The sequence below is a fragment of the Heliconius melpomene genome, chromosome 21, assembly GCF_056956725.1.
Source record: "Heliconius melpomene rosina isolate 202511_hmr_F chromosome 21, ASM5695672v1, whole genome shotgun sequence".
Classification (NCBI taxonomy): Eukaryota; Metazoa; Arthropoda; class Insecta; order Lepidoptera; family Nymphalidae; genus Heliconius; species Heliconius melpomene.
The window spans coordinates 8,928,812-8,948,803 of NC_140409.1; the positions used below are offsets into that span (position 1 = coordinate 8,928,812).

Below are 19,992 nucleotides of genomic sequence, written 5' to 3' on the forward strand. Positions count from 1 at the left end.
CGAGAAAAATAAAAAGATAGAAAAATTTGATCTAAAAAATTTATTTAATGAATGAGGCGACTATGTGCACATTGAAAACACTTGTTATTTTACAAGACCACTTGTACACTATTTACAACACCCGCGTTACATTTTCACCTCCTGCACTCTCCGCCACATAGTACTTACTATCCGCTTAACGTTACACACTGTACATAAGTAGTTTGTACAACTTATGAATAAAAATAATTTCTAAAATGCTAAGTTTTTTAAAACATTGGAAATATTCTTGATCATAATACTTAAACGGGTAGTGGTATAAGATGTTAATCTCTTACATTTAATACTTATCAACTAAGACATAAATAATCATACTATATGTATTTTTATTTCACTTACATAATATAATGACTGGTACAAGTCCTCCAGCCATACTCTATAACTAACATTTATAACTTTTTGTGGATGTGGCACATAAAGTTAATATTATAAATTTACCATAATATATTGTAATTTTAATATGTACTCTAAAATCATAATAATATAACATAACGGGGTACTGAGAGCAACTAAACGATTTGTGATGCGTCCACTTCAAGCCGGGAAAACGGTACAAATCGAATAATAAACAAAGAGATCGAGGGCGCTCTCGTGTCGCCGAGATGATGTGTTTTAGGGTTTACATTATACTTAGTTACGTACATTAATTAATCACATAACGCCAATTACGATGAAAGAAACTTAAACTAAAACTACAACTCCGTGCAACACTTACAATAATCAACACTCGGTAAATTAAAATACACGATATAAAATCAGGCGCTTAAAGCACGAAATTTAAACAACCCCCTAAAAGTACCAAAAAAGTCATTACACTCACTTTGAAACATGTATGAATATAATTAGAAATATTACTCTAATTCAAAGTTTCCATATTACAAGATATTATTATTTACAAATAAAATTATAAAGATTTATTTCCAGCGCTTGGAATCTCGATTATGAAAACGTTCTACATAATATTCTTAAATATAATGTAAAGACAAAACAAATCACAGTAAAAGGTGAAGTCTGCTCAGACCCTGTCGGAAGGGAAAAACAAATGAACGTGTGAAAACGAGTAAAACCGAGTGAAAGTTGAGATGAAATGAACGACATGTGCACGCCTTGGTGCCCTCAAATATAAGCACGGAATCGTATGTCTATGGCTAAGGATAACAGTCAAATATTTGAAAAGAAATCGCGACAAACTTTGTAGTCTCAGTGTAATGTCAATATTTGTAGTCTCAGTGTAATAATATGGTCGGCGACAAAATTGAAATGTGATGATTCTTAGGTAATGCAGATACAGTTTGTGCGTGAACACATTTGTAAAACGCCATCATATAAAGTTACGGGAAAGAATTTTATGTATGAAAAATATTCAATTTGCACTTGCATGAATACACACAAGTCGGAAGACGCCCTACGTGTGATTTTGTTGTTTTCAGCACAAATCTCAAATTATTTAATACAATAATTTAATATAATAATAGTAATCTATATATTTACTAACTTCCCTGAAATTAAATTATCAAAATTAAATATTTCGAATATAATGTATAAACATAATTTGGGTATTATTAAAAATGATGAGAGAGATGAGATTGGTAACTGACTTTCACAGTAACAATCAAAATTAAATCGAATCAAGTTAGCACTATACATATATTTTTACCAAGTGAACATACTACTAAATTTGTCTAACAGTGGTTTAATAACGTAATTTTTAACAAAGAACTAAATATTTATTAATAAACAAAGATATAAAAATCATCGATTACATAAGATAATAGATATAATTCAAAATCAGTTTTTTAACAATAATTTTGGCTTATATCAGTCACCGAATAGGAAGTAGACCGTGGTGACCGTTATGTGCGACAAATGCGTTTGATGCAGATATATTGTACAAGTATTACAGTAATTCCAGTTCAGAATTATATATCTAATATTAGTATTATTAAAATTGCGAATACTCGCGTCACTATCACTAAATATTCATATATAATTTTGGTTTCAAAAGGATTCAAAAACACCTACGTCACGATTAAGCTCTAATCTGGGGTTTATTGACAATTTATTAACATTAAAAACAATGAAAAATGACACCTGTTTTACTTGTTGCGCACGGTTAAAATTGAAGTGACTGAAGTTACGCGTGTAAAGCTTAGACATTATCAAATATAATAATTATTAATAATATTTATTATTTAAAATGTTATTATGACTAAGTATATTAGAATAAATCTATTATATTTACAAGTGAAGTCTGCTCAGACCCGGTCGGAACGGAAAAATAAATGAACGGGTGAAAACGGGTGAAACCGAGTGAAAGTTGAGTTAAAATGAGATGAACGACATGTGCACGCGTTCGTGTCCTCAAATGTAAGCACGGAATCGTATGGCTAGGGCTAAGGATAACAGTCAAATATCTGAAATGAAATCGCGACAAAGTTTGTAGTCTCAGTGTAATATAAATATCGTTTGTGATGAAAAATTAGACATTGTCAATACCTACGTAGCAGTCTACTGGCTGCTACGAAACGACTACGAACAAGACGGTTACTTCGTACTCAGAGTTTAACTCTTAATTCATATTAACGTCGCCCCACATTTAATACATTAATTACATTCAATGGAAAACATCTAATGGATCCACCAATTAAATAAATATCCTACTATTTGATAGCAATAAGAAGCAAAAATATACAATTGTAATAACTAAGCTACAATTGTATCCGGATATATATATATGGCAACATTTAACATTCACATCGAATTATTAATCTATTACATATTAGTGCGGGCAGGTGCCCCCAGTGCCTAGTGCTCGAATGAAGCTCCGGCGTGAGCTCGCGGGCTCGTCCTCGAAGTGTTTGTCTATGTTTATTCGTCGGTACTACTGTAGCATAAACAACTCGTCTATAATAAGCGACATCAGCGCGTAAAATATTGACAAATCACTACACTTTATCAATTTCAGTTAAGATTCAATAATTCAATGTCCCGATCGTTTTTAGTAACTCTAATTCCGTAATATCAGCATTACTGTTAAATATGTATACTAGCAGGACATGAGCCAGTGTATTCTTATCTACGTGTTATGAAGATATATGCCAATGAATATGGAATTCAATACGATTTAAGAGACGACCGAATGTAAACTGTGTGCGTCTAGCCCAAAATAATTAATTATTATGGATAATTCTTAAATATAATCTTATTTCGAAACAGTTCATTTGACCATCAATACTATTACTTTATTTAATAAACGTAATATTATTTAAAGAAATCTAAAATAAACTATGTCTTACAATAATAAATGCATAGATTCAAATTGTCTAATCTAATAATCAATGGACATATCAAAATCTTAATCTGATTTAACTTACTACTCTTTAATTTAATATATATATTTTTTTCAAGAAACAATTTCTAAAAAATAAGGAAATAAAAGATATAAAAAGATCACAAATGCTCAGAGTATCTCGCTCAAGCTAGACGCACGAGAAGTTCTATTGCAGGAAGTAACGACAAAACATCTTCAAGACACGTATCAGCACAATGTCCTAACCTTGGATGTTTGCAAAATGACCCTTTGTAGGCCTTGTTTATAACAAGGCCGTGACCATCGACGTGAATCTACGCTATGGTTTAAGTAATATTTACTACGAAAGAAGAAGTATAAAGTATTATGAAACAATGGATAAATAGAAACAGAACAACCATTGCGCGGACCCACATTGAGATACAGCGGCAACAATTTTTACCAATTTCTAATGTCCGGAGACGTGGCGAGGAGAGGTTATATACACTGTCGTTGCGGCGCTATTCGCTGCCTTTCCTCACTGTACAGGGTACAATCAGAATAAAAAGGCAAATAAAAAAGGGAAAGGCGGCCAATATTCCAGCATCTACGTACCAAGCTAGGTACACAGCGAACCACGTGTACGAACCTCAGAACAGTCATTTATGTATGATGGCATTCTCGATTGAGTTCTGCACGCCTTAAAACCGAATATTTACAATATAAAATAATCTTTATGTCAATTTATACTTAACAAACATGTACTTAAAACTAACACATCCCATCTAGGCCCATTCAACCTTGACTATTCCGATGAGTATTGCCAAATATTGCACATAACAGATGTAAAAAATACCGCCAGTCAGTCCAATATACAGTTATCTACAGTTCAAAAACACTCTAAAATTACACTTGTGTAAAATGATATGCAAATACAAATTCAAAATAACTCAAATTTATTTCAAAACATAAGATTCCATATATCGCTGCAGGCGGAGAAAGTTGTAATGGCAACATTACAAAAAATATCATAATATTTTATATGTTCACTTGTCGCCATACAAACATTTTTTAATAGACAAAATGCATAAAAAAATAACAGATTAAAAACTTATTAATATAAAAGAAAAACATCAATTTATACGGTATTTGGATTAAGAATAAAAAGTCATATAATATATTAAATTAAAAAAATATAAATGTAATTTAATGATTTTCTGTTATCCTTTTAGTAAAAAATCTATAAGCAAAAGTAATATTAAAAAAAATAAAAAATTACATACATCTATGATTTGCTGTCATCCCTCTCAAAGAATTAATATTAACTAATATTTTTGAATTTATTTTCAATCACCACATTTATAACTTTCGATTGAATCAAAGCCATGAGCCATTACTAATAATGAAGTAACGTTAGAGTTATTATTTACTGGTAGGGCAATGGTACTGGACTAAACTGAGTTAAATTGGATCAATGAAAATTATATAAATAATCTGATTAGAAGCCCTGCTTCAATAATATATATTTATTTTAAAAGATAACTTACCTAGGTCTTTTATATATAGTTTAATTACTTATATTTATAAATTAATTATTAAATTATTAATAAGTCTTTTAGAAATTAGCAGCCAAAAAGTCAAAACAGTGCTAGTGCCCCACCAGCATGCATTGAGCATGTGATGCATGTGATGCATTGTGATAGAGCAGCTTTGGAAAATAATATACATGTACAATAATATACAATGATAATATACTTAATGAGATTCCACATTATGAGGCACAAAGTAAGATAGTAACATTAACAAAAATATATAATGTGTTATATTATTATTTACTTGTGCACCACAAAATGCACAACAATATACATCTTAGAGTAATTTTAAGTTAATCATTGAGCTTTCGATTTATACAAATAAATAATATAATAAACTACATCAAGAATTAAAGGAGAATAATATTAATTTAAAAAGTTCTTATTTACAATTAGTATTATTCTTATATTAACTGTACACTCGCGTTCATTGTTCGCCCGAAAATCGCGACACTTAGGCTTTTCGCTTATGTGGTTTATATCACCTCACTTCACAATGTTTATTGACTGCGACCGGCAGCGACGCTGCAGCGGTGGCGGAAGTGGAGGCGGAGGAGGCAGCGGGAGCGGGAGCGGAAGCGGAACCCGAAGAAGACGTAGAAGGCGTGGACACCTGAGTGGTCTCTGCACCCTGTTTCATTACGTATTCCGATACGCCCTGAGAGCTCCGCGCTAGTTTTAATCGAATTGGTGTCACCTTGTCTGTGCGTATCCTGCGCATCGTGGACGCCTCCGCGCTGAAATTCGGGTCTATCGCTAGTGGGTCTGGAGCCGTAGGGTCGTAGTCGAATGGGTCCACCGTGGGCTCCGGTGCCGCCGCCGCCGCACTCGCCAGCGTCCCACCAACTTGAGCGTTTGCCGCTTTCCGCTCTTCGTCATTCGTACGCTTAATTTTAATAATTAATTTTGTAGCACTCTCACTTTCACTGTTTATCACTTGCAATTTCTCCTTTTCAGATTTCTTCTCCTTTTTCTTTTTGCGTTTCTCGCTTTTGTTAGGTTTGTGCTTCTTTACTTTCTCGTCCTCCTCGAAATCCGCCATTACCTTTCGTCGATACTTCATACTTTCTCGCCTCAAGTCTTCAAAGCTTGGTTTGTGTATGCTTTGGAGACGTTTTTTAGGCGGACGGAATTGAAAGTCAGATGGTTCTTCGCTTACTTGTTGAACTGTATTAGATCCCAATTTTATTTTTAATTTTGGAGCTACAGGTGACGAGGCTCGTGAAGGGTTGGATTTGGTAGTAACTCGCGCGCGTCTCTTGTGAGCCGGACCTTGTGCTAAGAGACTAGACAATTTGTCATCTTCTATGTTCATACTCAGTTGTAATTGCCTCAATTCTCGACAAACCCCACCGGTAATCTTCCGTTTCTTCTTTTCTACAGGTGCATCAGTAATTTTGTAGTCTTCTCTTGTAGGTATACTAGTCATGGACGCTACAGCTTTAGGTATTGTGATGACGGCGCGACCCAACGGCTGTGGCACAGGCGGCGGTGCTACTCCCATGGTAGAAGCGTTTGTTGGATCATCCATATTCATATCCTGCGTCCAATATTGTCGCAGTAATTCTTTTTTACGCATACGCCTCAGATTTGGGGTCCCACTCATCATCGAGCTCATGGAACTACTCGATGTATTTAAAGAATTCGCATTAGACTCATGTATTGGAGCAGGTGGTTGTGGAGCTACCGGTTGTACGGAACTCGCATAGTTGGCGTCTAAGAACGGGCCTTTAATTTTCACTTTCAGTTGATTTCTGGAATCACTTAAAGACACTTTCGGCAGTTGTGAGTGAGTAATCGTATCTTTTGCGGATTCGTTAATTTCTTGCACTGAGGCGGTCGCAGGCGGACCTGGTTTCGGCTTGCTTGCCATTAGTGCTGAATGCAGTTGTTTTTCCATTTCTTCATCTATTTCTCCCAGCTGTTGATCTGCTGTACCACTTGCAAAAGCTAACAAATGACTGTGATAAGCGTCAGTAACGGGCGGTACTGGAGTCTCAAACGGATTATTGTACGTACGCATATCAACGGGGCCAGGTAAAACTGGTTGTACTTGTGAGAATCCAGGGCCTCTTTCGGCGTTGGATTTATTAGATGGTGATGGCGCATCTTCAATTGGTTCAGGAGTTGAAGTCTTTATATCTTTGTTCTCACTAACGGGCCGTTTGGTCGGCGGAGAATCTGCACGGGGAGATTGCGAGGAATCTTTATACGAGTGTTCGGATTTCCTATCATCTCTATCAATTGATTTCCGTCTCTCTCTAAGTGCCTTAAGATCTACACCATCATTAGCTATATCTTCATTAAAATCATAGACAGTTCCAATTAATTTATTCTGTATTGAGTTCCTTAAATAATCCGCCGGAGGATAGCCCTGTCCTCGACTCTTAGAACGACCTCGACCTCTTTGACTCCTGTTACTCTTATTACTAGCGCGTTTGGTGCTCTTAGAAGAGTCGCTTTGCTTAGGTGATATGCCTGGACTCTTACCAGGTGATTTACTTGGAAATTTATTGTGCAGCTTCATTTGCTTTGGAGATGACTTTGATGATGGTGGTTCTGACTGTGGCAAGCTCATATTAGTCTCACTACTGTCCGTAGAAATTTTAGTTGGAGCTCTAGTATTGCTTGTTTCATTGTACGAGTCTACACTGATACTAGGACTCGAAACAACGTGTATTGACAACTTATCACTACCTGTGACATCAATATCGTCACGCGGAGAATCAAGAGGCTTCTGTGTGGGTGACGCTATCATTGCGGTAGTCAGTGCTATATTTTGAGAGGAAGAGGTAAATGCAGCACACAATGGGAATGTTTGTTTAGGTATAGGTTGTAATAAGGGTGTAGCAAACGGTAACCCAGTAGCATATAGTCCTGGAGCCGGTGAGGGCAGTGACAATTGAGAAGAAGCACATGTACTAGGACCGAACAGAGGCAAAGAACCCATTGTGCCCAAAAATGGTGACGCTTCCGGGGGATAACTTGTATATTGATTTAGTGGCATTGTCGGCTCTACTCGGCATGAATAAGCAGGAATTGGAGGATAAGCATCAATTTCAGGCAGTACCGACCCTTGGCGAGAGTCACCAATAAGGTGTGATTTTATATTGGCCCTTTGTGAGCAAACAGACCCTTCGGAATTTGTACTCGAAGCTGAAGATCTACGTGTTGTTATCTTGCTTTCACCCCATTTCGAAGCATGTCCCATGTATGGAGACGAGATTGTCGCACAGTCAGAATGTATCACGGAGTTATTATTGTCATAGGTTTGATTATCTTGAGTTAGCTCCTGATCGTTACTATGCACCGAATGATCGACTACCGACAATGATTGTGAATCGTCACTCTGTTTAGATAAGGATATTGAATCTGTAACTTCTGATATTGAATGAATTGATTGAACAGTAGTTGGTTCTTTAACATCTTCTATATAAGAGGTGGTATCATATTTTGATTCACTGGATTGATCTAATTGGTTTTCATTATGAGAGATACTTAAGTCTACCCACTTTGTATTTGAGGCAGTTTCATATTTTGATTCGTTAATTGGATCTAATTGGCTTTCACTATGAGATACACTTAAGTCAAACCACTTAGTTTCATCTTTATTTTCCGTAAGCATCTCTCTGGATGCATCTATGCACTCTGTTTGCTCTGAAAAGTGGTTACTATTTTGGTTCTCTTTTGGAGAGGTTCTTTTGTCATGTAAATCAAATATGACGTTCTTATTATGTTCAGTCTTTTCACCATCGGACATTATATCAGAGTTTTCATTTCTTGCTGTTTTTTCATTAATTTCATCCTCTTGCATTACAGTCTCAGCTGGTGCTTTCTTATTTAATTGCATTCTGAGCCTGTCGACTAAGTTTAATGTTTCTTGTACGCCCTGTTCTTTAGAATCTTCTTGTAAGAAAATCTCAGGATATGAAGTAAATGGTTTCATCATTTCTTCGTGATTAAAACCTTCATCTACTGCTAGAATATCAAATTCAAATAGCTCATTGTCTTTGGGTTGTGGAGAGAACATCGTCCTATTTGGGAAAGGATTAACTGCTGATGGTATTTTCGCACTTTTGGATATTTCGACACCTTGAACATGGCTAGAATCTTGGGTAATATATTTCTTATCAGTATCCAATAAAGAACGTTTCCTTTTATTTCTAGTAATCGGGTTATCGACATCAATGGGATCAATTGTTCTTGCATCCATTGGAGTTTTAGGAGATTTAATCATAGTGTTCTCATTTAGATTAGCTTGGATTTTGGCGATCATTTTGATACTACTTTTATCTGCGCAGTCAGAATCGAGTGATTTATCTTCTGTCATATATTTCTCGTGATCACCCGGTTTTTCAACTGGCGGTGGATTAATGTTTGGGCTAGGAGCTTTTGATAACCAGTTCTTGTCAGCATCTTCGAAATCATCATTGGTTGGTACATGTTTCTTATCGATTATGTCAAGAGGAGTTGAATCTCCCAAGGCAGCATTTTTTTTCTTAATTGGTGATAGACAAGATTCCCGATCCGTTGACAGAGACTCATGCCGACTAGAAGAATGTCTATCTACTGATAAGAGTTCTCGGGTATCTTTCGGTGATGCCAGAATGGGTTTGTCAACTAGCTCTTTAACACTCATTCTTCTATTTGTGGTTGTTTTGTGTTTTGATTCCACACTTTTCCTAGGACTGGTTCTTTTTAAGGATGTAATTTCGTTTTCACTTGTTTTATTTTTCTCTTCCTTAATATCTTCAATTGAAACACTGCGTCCTTTAGGTTTTATTGGCTTTGAAGGTTTTATATCACTTTTTGGGACAGCTATTTCTTGGGTATCATTTTTTATATTTATCTCCTCGTCCGTTTTCCGTTTCTGAGTTGTAGGTTCAGCGGACTGGAGGCTCTCTTTTGGAACCTTGTTGGGTGTAGAGGAATGTTGAGATCCGGAGAGGTCTCTAGATGGTTTTCTCGGTCTGGCATCAGACTTATGAGGCATATTTCCGCTTGTAGTAGTGCTTCGGGTCCGAGAACGTGTGGAAGCGCGCGTGTCATTGGGTCTGCACGATTCCTCTCTTTCAACAGGTGACGATGTAGCCCCACAATCGGACCCCCGTTCGGAAGTTTTAAGCTTCTTGTCAGGGGCCTTGCGTGGGGACTTATCGATTGAGACACTTTTCCTTTTGCGTCGTCTGCGGGGACGCTTTGGCGAGGGACTATCGGACCCTGAAAATCTCGATCCTTTAGAGCTGTCAGAATCACTCGTGGCACTAGTTGAAGACAATGGTCTTGACACCTTGTCAAGAAAGGGCAAGTCCACAGTTGGTCTAGAGCCAGGAGGGGAAAACATTGACGGCTGTCTAGAAACAGGTTTGATCTCACGAGCTTTAGCTGTAGGCTTCATGCTGGGCTTCTCTGGCTCTTCGTCTGAACTAGATGACGAAGAATAGCTGCTGCTACTACTATTAGATGACGAACTGGAGCTGTCTTTAACTGGAGATTTCGACCGTTTTAGATCTTCCTTTTTAGGAGAACATTTTGCTTCACTCTTGTCTGTCTTATCATCTTTCTTTTTGTCAATTTCATTTTCCGCAACAGGACCTTTAGATCCCATCCCACTCTTAATGTGTGCTGCTGCCTTTTTAGCAGCTTGCCTTTGCGGAACATATGTATAAGGCTCTTTATTAGAAGATTTTTTCTTGCTTACTCTTTCTGGAATATCCTTAGGTTCCTTTCCTCTAGATTTAACTTTAGGCTTAGATTTAGAATCATCGCCACTTACTTGTTTGTCCTTTTCATCTTCTTTTTTAACAACAGTTGTAGAACGCATATTTTCAGAAGCTTTTTTAGCAGCTTGTCTTTGAGGAACTATTAAATCTGTGGGGTTATCTTTTTGTTTCGCAAATTTAATATTCTCTTTATTTTTTGCCTCATCATCTGAATCATTTGCTTTAATAGGTATTTTCTTATCCTTGTTTGAAGGTTTCCTTCCTCTCTTTTTAGGACCAGGTTTTTCTTCCACATGTGTTTTCTTTTCTGGTTGAGTTGGAATAAATTCTTTCATTGCCGCTTTAGTACGAGGCAAGAGCTGTAGGGAATCGTTTTCCTTGGGTGATTTAGTTTTCTCGATTTTAAGCCTAGTAGATTTTTCAGCTTTGCATTCCTCTTTGACAGATGCTCCATCACTACTATCTGAATAGATATCTATCGGGAATTTGTTGTTTCTAGTAGCTCTTATAGGTATCAAGTCATCACTGTCAGTGCCAGATTGACCCAATTTCCCAGCAGTCATTTCTTTTTCCATTTGTTGCAATGTTTTACTACGAGATCGATCCTTTCTCATTCTAGATTTTATGTTTTCATCCTCACTACTACTTTCAACAACAGCTTTAGATTGTGGAATCTTCCGTTTCTTTCTCTCTGGTTTCTTTGGTGATTTTTTCCCTTTTCCTTTTGGTGAGATCTTCTTTTTTGGAGAAGTGGAAGGCTTCTTAACATCTTCATCTGTGCTTGATCCAATAGCACGACGATATTTCGTAGTGCGAGTGACTTCTGCAGCACTTTCTTCACTTGAGAGTCCACTGTACATACTGCCACTCCTTCGAGAACCATTCACATAATGTTTTTTGTAAGGATTAGTTGACTTTGATCCTCGTACAAGACCATTACGATCTTTCTTCTTGTCATCGCTAGAATCTTGAGGCGCAATACGCGCTAACAGATCATCAAAATCATTTTTATGATCAGCTGCATTAGCATGAGAATATAACCTATCATAGATAGATGGCCCATGATTAGCTTCAATGATAGCCGCCAAATCTGGGCCAGATATATTAGGCTCAGCCGATAATACCGCCACTTGCTTGTGAAACGTCTGCTCTCGCATACGAAAGAACGACCGTGACAGCTTTTCCCTACGACTGACCATATAACATAAATTACGCACCCGCTCCAAATCTTGCCTAAGCTGTACAAACATTTTCATTTTGTCAAGATCAGCTTGCTCTTGCCTGTGAGTCAGCAATTCATTGTCATCCGACTTTGGCGGTAGAAGAGGACGATTATGACCTGCCCTTCGTTTAAGTTTCCAGTAATTATAAATATAGTTAATAGCATCTTGATCAACATCTAAAACATGGGTACTGATGTCTTTGACGCTAACATGACGATCAAACTCCCCTTCTATCTCTTGCAATCGCGCAGCCCGAGCCTGCGTTTTCTCCTCCGAAGTCATATCCTTCCGACGTTTTCGTTTCACTTCTTCTTCCTCAGAACCAGAACCAGGACCTTTCTCTTTTTTCGAGTTAACACTATGTTTCTGGCAATATGAACGTAATTTGACACCATCATCCGCGTTTTCATCTTCAATTATTGCACGCATTTCTAGTCCATGTTTAAATGCACAAGTGACGTGATAAGCAGTCTTACAAGTTTTCACGGAACACTGAATACAAGCTCCTTTACGCTCACGACACAAAACACACACAAGTGACCAGCGTGACGCTGGAATAGACGTTATTTTAGTTATAGGCTCCATTTTCTCTGCACAACCAATGGACACTTCTGGAATCCAAAGCACACAGCTAACGTGGGCCCATTTATGACCAGATGGTGTGCACTTCATGGCCCCACCAAGATTAGGACACAGAACGCAAGTAGGCCTGATACCAGCGCCACAAGGACGACAGAGCCACTGACCTGCAACAGATATTTTGCATTACATAAATACCTAAATCCATACCATACCATATTAGTAGTATATAAGTAATTACAAACCATCTGGTATTACAGTGATGCCATAACAAGCTTGGTGAACGCAAATATTACATGAGTCGCAAAACACCATTTCGTTCCCGTCTTCAGAATCTGGTGACCTACAAACATCGCAAATTACGTTTTCATCGTATTCTATGCCCAAGCCTTCTTCTGATTTCATGATTGCTTGGATTTTGTCCCAAGTGCGCACCTTAAAACAAATAATTATCCTCTTTAATATCCATTTATTTGCAACATAACACATTGCCATTTACCACATTAAAAACTATAATTTCTTGAAAAAAAGTTTTAAAAAAAAGTTTTATGCAGTTTCCTACTATTTTTTTCTTGTTTCGATATTCAAAACGAAATGGGACTATATTCATTATGGCAAGAGAAAAGAAAAAAAACGAAAAAGCAAGAAATTTGTCTTAGCATAGGTTCTTTTCATATAAAGTACTTCCATCATGTCACAGAGTTAAAAAAATTAAGCAGCTTGAGTAAATTCTAAATGAAACTCTTTAACCGGAATAATCACATATACTTTACCTCCTGACCACTGTATACTGCAGTGTTTGAAACGTCGTATTTTTAAAAATGTGTAATAGTAAAATACATGAGATTGATCTAGGCTTAACATTTAATGTGTAAAAATCCCGAAAATCTAAGATCTTATAACCAATATATTCAATAAATTATCTTGTTCACTCTGCTCAATGTTAATTCTCAGTAGTGGTAATTTGCACCCACTTATGATAACGCAGTGCAATCTTCATGCACATCCGCTTTTTATCGAGGGGGCATATATAAGTAGTTCAGGAGCAAGGTAAATTGTTTACATAGTATGATCGACTAGCATAAAAAAAAAACCTTAATGTTTTACTCTTTTTTAGGTTTTAAAATTATTGAATAATGGTTCAAGCTTAATAAAACAGTTCATTGATCTAAAATATAATCAATATATCTGAATAAAAAAAGAAAATTAAGTAACAAAACTGAACTTGAACTTTTACACAGTATTATATTCCCAAAGTTCCTATAAAATAAAAACCTGTCAAGTGCGAGAAGTACAACTTATAAAGATTGACACTCATGTTGTATGAAGCAACTACAAAAATAAGTTTGTAATTATTTTTTAGAATGATGTAAGTTCCATTTTTTAGATACTTTTCCTTTATTGGTAATGAAAAGTTCTCAGTTTGTGCCAAATTTAGTAACTGCAGGTCCAAGGGAAGTACTCTGTAGGTTTTATAGTTTATGGGGTGAATTTTATAAAATGCAGCAAAAACTATGCACCAACTTTCGTATTTTTTGATAGCGTTGACTTAGAAGCTTATTGTTATCTGTGCTCCAAGGTAACATAGACATGCATATTTGATATTAATTTCAGTTTGATACCTCTTCTCTATCTTGAAATAAATGATTTGAATAGTGATTCTAGAAGGGTCTGTTTTTTTTTTCTTTACGAGGTACGGAATCCTAACAAGTCAAATATATTTTAATAAATGTATTATTTTTCTTTATTATTCACTTTAATCGTATTTTATATTTATTATATTTTTAATTATTATATTTTTCTTTATACTCCCAGAGATTATATGCTAAGGAATGTGGAGGTTAATGAATGCGGATCAAGTGAAAGAGGTATGCCATAACTATAATTTTGGTGTGTGACCCATTTCCTCTGCCTTACCCATGAGTGATAGAGTGAAATTAAAAATAAATAAACTACTAAATTGCACCCTTCAAAGTTTCGCTGAAGAGAGAAATGTATGATCACTGTTTATTTAGTTATAATTGATATCCAGTATAAATTAGTAATTAAAGCAGGTTACAGTTGTAACTGTTTTTTTACCTAGATATACATAGGTAAAGATATAAAAAGAATACTTTAACGTTTTCAGTTTCAGTTATGAATGTAATATTAGTTCAGTTATTCAGCTAGTGCTGGATATTTTTGGATTTGGACTCTCTGGACTGTATGTGTTTTGATGATCTTTATTGTTTATCTTTTTGTGATAACCAAAGTTCTTAAGTACATATGGCCACTTTAAACAAAGGCTAGTGAGTCTGCTTGGCCAATAACAACAAGTCTCATATCTCTATATATAAAATTGAGACTGAGATTGAGAATTGATAGACTGTCTTTATATGAAATTATTGAAAACCTACTTTATATTGGATTTGGTTAGAGTTAGTGTGAGTTTTATTTGAGAAGACCCAGTTTCGTTTTGGTTAACAGATTTTCATAACATTCCTAATATAAATGAACTGTTATTGTGATAGCCTACCTCCAGTTCCTCAATAACTTTTTCAAGTTGGTCTTCAGAAACTGAGGATGCCCCTGCTCGGGCTCTTTCGGTGTTCAACAATTTCAGCCAAGCAATATCAGTGGCATCCAAGTCATAGCTGCACGAAGCCTCAGCCCGCGCTGGAGTCGAACTTAGGTAATGCCTATCGGCTTGGAAGTGAGCATCACGCGTTAGATGTATGTATTTGTCTGTAGGCCTGCAAATTGAAATATAATAATAAAACTACTATGTTGTTTCATAAGTTTTTGAAGATTCTTAAATGCTTTTTTGTATGATATTTACGGTATTACTTGTTTAAGATGAGAATTTTATTTAAATATTATGATATTAAAAAAATTTGATAAAAACAATAATATTTCTATAATTACAACAGTGTTAGTGTTAATTAAATTATTTAAGTAACAAAATCTTTAAGTTATATTATGCAAAAATAACTTTTATTTATAGATATTTATATAAAATCTGTCCATAGATTACTAATATGTAAATTTATATATCTCCAAACTCACAATTTAAAATCTTGAAAATTAGGTGGTCGTGGATTAGCTATGATTTTAACTTTAGGTGCTGGCAAGGAGTCGGGATTGACAGGCACTTGAACACCTCTCTCCCAGTCCTGTTTCCATGTGTCAGTGATGATCCAATATTCACTTGAAGTAAGTGGTTCAGAGTCTGGTAGCTTCATAGCACTGATGAGATCTTTTCTGTAATTTTTGTGCAGACATGTTATATTATGTTATCTTCAATATTTTTTAAATTTCAATACCATTTTTATACATTTATTTCATAGCAAAAATAATATGATGTATTAATTTAAATAATTTATGGCATTTGATGAAACATTCCTCCAAATAGGATGGTATAATAAAGTAGACAATATATAAAAAATATAAAATTATATATTAATTAACACACAATTTTATATTTATATATTGTGTAATGTAGATATTAGTAATTTTTTGACATACTACTGTCAGACACCAACTTACATTGGGTGTTGATGGTATATAGGTATTGTGGTATATGGTATATAAAATAAATGGCAGAATATGTATACTTTATGGTATTATTTTAAATGCAATATTACCATAAATTGTATTGGCAAAATAATTACTGCTCACTTTCACTCAAATGGCACGTTCAGAACACCATAAATAAAGAACCGAACTTTTAGTAACATCGCAGCAACATTATTAAAATTAAACTGTTAATTACAGAATATAATAATATTACATACTTACTTATTTGTTTACATTTTTGTAGCTCAACATATTTATTTATATATTAATTTAAATACTATTTTTTTACAATAACAATTTGTATATCCATACTGTAAAAAGTGTTATCTTTCTGTACACTATAAAATAAAGACTTTTATTAGAAAATAATTTTAAAATTACCTATAGTAACAACAAAGAGATGTACACTTTTCACATAGTATAAATAGCATATACATTCGCAAAAAGACTATTTTTTATTACAATAATAAACAGAAAAGCTTATGCTCAGCTCTTATAATTAAAAATAACTCAACAACACCTATTTGTATTCTTAAATTGAGACAACCTTATTGTATACAATATAAAAATACTCTTAAATTGATGCTAAGAATTAAACTTATAATTACAATACAAAAGCAACAAATTTTTAACATAACTTTTATAATAAAGTTTATCATTATATTAACAAAAATATCTATAACAAATAAAATAAATTTTTCATTGTTCTATTTTATTTAATTAATTAATTTAATATCACTGAACAGCAAATTTCTATTTAAAGTTCTTGCCTTTTACTCTTAATGTAATGTTAAAGAAAATATTATAATGTTAAAGACAATATTATAAATTGAAAGTATGTGTAAATAGGCAGTTGAAAATAAAATGTAATAATTATTATAGTATATTAATATAGTAATTATTTAATGGTAGATTTTTTTTATAAATGAGCTAAATAATGTAATATATGTTTCAGCGTTATCTTCACATATTTTTGCAAGAACTTTGTTTATAGCTAAGCCCAATTTTAGAGACATCCAGTATTAAGTAGAGGTATTCATTGTCACATTTTGTATATTTTATCTATTGCAAAGCCTTAACGCACAGCTTAATTTAGTGTCACATACACATATCGCAATATTTTTACTCATATCTGATTTTCAATAAAATAACATTAATTAAAAAGTAGCTAAAATTAAAACATTTTTACATCAATAAAACATTATAGCATTGCATCTTAAATAGTAAGATAAATAAATAAGATTATTTTTTAGAATAACAACTCGCATAGGCCTTATTTCAAGATACATATAACAATGTATTTTGTACACTTAAGCTTAACTAGTAAACTAAATATTTTTGGAGTAAAGCAACACACCAACCTGAATAGTTCAGCAGGTGCCTCAGAGGCACTTCTGTTATAAATAGATGGCATTTTGAGGTCACTGATAGGCCGAAGCTGCCAAAGTGCATCTTCGGGTTCTTGTCTGCGACGTTTGGATGTGCCTGCTTCTTCCCCACGCACCCCACACGCCCTCTTTGTGCCTCGCAACGACATCTTTTTAAGTTTTTTCACAACCTACATGTTCACGAACCCTTCACTGCTTTACACTTTGAACGGGGCAGTAACATTGTGTAGAAAGTCACATTATTCACATGATGACATTTTAGTTTACAAACACGCAAGAAGTACAACCTGCAATAAAGAGGGACACTTTTAAAACACTCTTTTGTTTAGAAGAACCATTATTTAGTCAAAGAGAGGCATTATCTACATAACAAAACTGCTTAAGATAATACACTACCTGAGAAGTATAATTTTTCGAAATATACGCTTATATTATAAAGTTATCTTAAGTATTTCATATTTAAGGTAAACATTTCCCGATAGTAAGTAAACATATAATAAATTTATATAAAAAGTAATTTTGACATAAGGAACAAATATGTCAATTCTACATTTGGCATCAATTAAAAGTGGCGGTCAATAATTACTAAATAATTAAGAATTACCTCATATCAGACGATAATAATCAAAAATCATTACAAAAAGTATAGTCGTTCTTTAGAACAGAAAATTAACAACCACTCACTTGACGTTTCATTATTGCATGAGTAAATTATATGGCGGGCCTGTGGATTGCTATGGAGAACCGAGAATAGAGGCGGCGGAATTGTCATTAGTTATCGTTTGCAAAGTTTTAGCAATAATTTTCGATAACCAAAAGGAACTCACTTAAAACCACAATCGCAATCAATAATTTCATTTTCTAGTATCTTTTCAGTAAATATTTATCACACGGAAAGTCTTCCATTAGACTACATAACAAAATTGACAACATAGAGAGCAGCACTGTTTTGTTGCCAGATTGACGTGAGTCCTACGCATCATTTTATTCCTGTAGGTTTCGGTACAGTACAGATACACATATATAATAATGTATAGATCGATATTCATTATTTTAGATATAATTAAAGGGTAGAAAGTAGCTCATGTTTTACGTACATTTTCTGTAATAGTCATTTGGCGCCATTGATCTGCAAACTACTTTGGTCACGTGACTATATACGAAACACCAACGCAAGCCAAGTAAAATGGCCAAAACGCACATCGAGTTCATATAATGTCATTGGTTTTATAATGAAATTGTCGCACAACATGAACATTGAGATTGAATTTTCAATAAATTAAGTTTCTGAATAAATCAAACACAAACACATTTTCAATAAACATAAGATTTGTCATAAAGTAGCACAAAATAATCGAGATAATACAACATGAAGCCCAGCAAGAGATATCAATAAGAAGATACAGATATTGGCCACTAGTTGGCGCAATAAAAAAAAATGTTTCATAATGTTGCTCATAGTAAAATTTATAATTTGAGATAATTTCGTACTTAAAACTTTCTAATGTTTTAACTTGTATTTTGACCTAGTAATCAGGGAAATAATATATATACCAAGAGTCTACCTTAATAAGCAGCTTTACAAAGCAATTGAATTGTTTTCTTATTTTTGTAATAATTTGAACAAAATATAATAATTTGAATAATATTAATTATAAAAAGAAATTCTACGTATGTCCTTTAGCTCAATAATTATCCTAAAATCGGTGATCAACGAATGCGCTTAAAATTTCTTATATAGTGCATGCCTCTGTCAACGTTCCATTTAACCATCCAAATAAATATCCATTTAAACATTTAAATCTACACAGGCGCATTAACGCATTGTAAACCAATTATAACTAGGCTTGTCAGAAGGGTCCTTGTTTTACCTAAATCTTTATTTTTAATAATAATAATAATAAAAACTCTTTATTGTAAACCCAAAAAAGAAATAAGAGAATACAAATCTATATATACATTAAAGGATTTGTCCTCACTGACTGAGGTAAGACGCACGCACAGCCGTAACCGCTGATGGTAGAAACGTGAAATTTGGACAGATGTTTACTTACGTAATCTGGACATCCACTAAGAAGGGATTTTGAAAAATTTTAACCCTATAAGGGTGAAATAGGGGTTGAAAGTTTTTATGAAAAAAATAAAAATAGGCACCGATTTTTATAAAATTGTAAATTTAGACTCTTAAAGATATTTAATTGAACATTTCTTTCACGGTTTTTTAGAATTTACCCTCTAAGGGTGCAAATAAAGGGTTGAAAGTTTGTATGGAAAAGTCTTTAAATCGCCACCGATTTTTATAAAATTTTTAATTTAGACTCTTAAAAATATTTCATTGAACACATGTTTCGTGGTTTAATTTAATTCATCCCCTAGGGGTGCAAAAAAGGAGGCGAAGCTGCGCGCGTCCGCGCAGTGATAGTAAAATAAAAAAAAGGAACAATTAAACAAAATAATAAAGGAAAAATAAATTAGAAATATAAAGCACAAAAAAAATACATACATACCTTTTTTTAGATACTGATCACCAACCACCCACCAGTTGCAAGGAGAAATAATTAAATAATGTAAATATATATTTTTTATTATTTGATAAATACACAG

At 34.1% G+C, this 19,992-nt stretch overlaps 1 protein-coding gene across 2 annotated transcripts; it reads right to left on the minus strand.

The window, feature by feature from the left end:
• Positions 1 to 25: 25 nt before the first annotated feature.
• Positions 26 to 18,767, minus strand: rno (PHD finger protein rhinoceros). 2 transcript variants are annotated; one of them, XM_085205953.1, is made up of 6 exons: positions 18,486 to 18,767; positions 17,362 to 17,675; positions 15,491 to 15,685; positions 14,961 to 15,177; positions 12,691 to 12,880; positions 26 to 12,612 (listed from the first exon to the last, which is right to left on the minus strand). In XM_085205953.1, exons 2-6 carry the CDS (start codon positions 17,535 to 17,537, stop codon positions 5,402 to 5,404), a joined length of 7,989 nt encoding a protein of 2,662 aa, XP_085062079.1. In that variant the 5' UTR covers positions 17,538 to 17,675; positions 18,486 to 18,767; the 3' UTR covers positions 26 to 5,401. The 2 variants fall into 2 exon arrangements, with proteins under 2 accessions (XP_085062079.1, XP_085062080.1); XM_085205954.1 differs by lacking the exon at positions 18,486 to 18,767 and adding an exon at positions 18,073 to 18,419.
• Between the last annotated feature and the right edge of the window lie 1,225 nt (positions 18,768 to 19,992).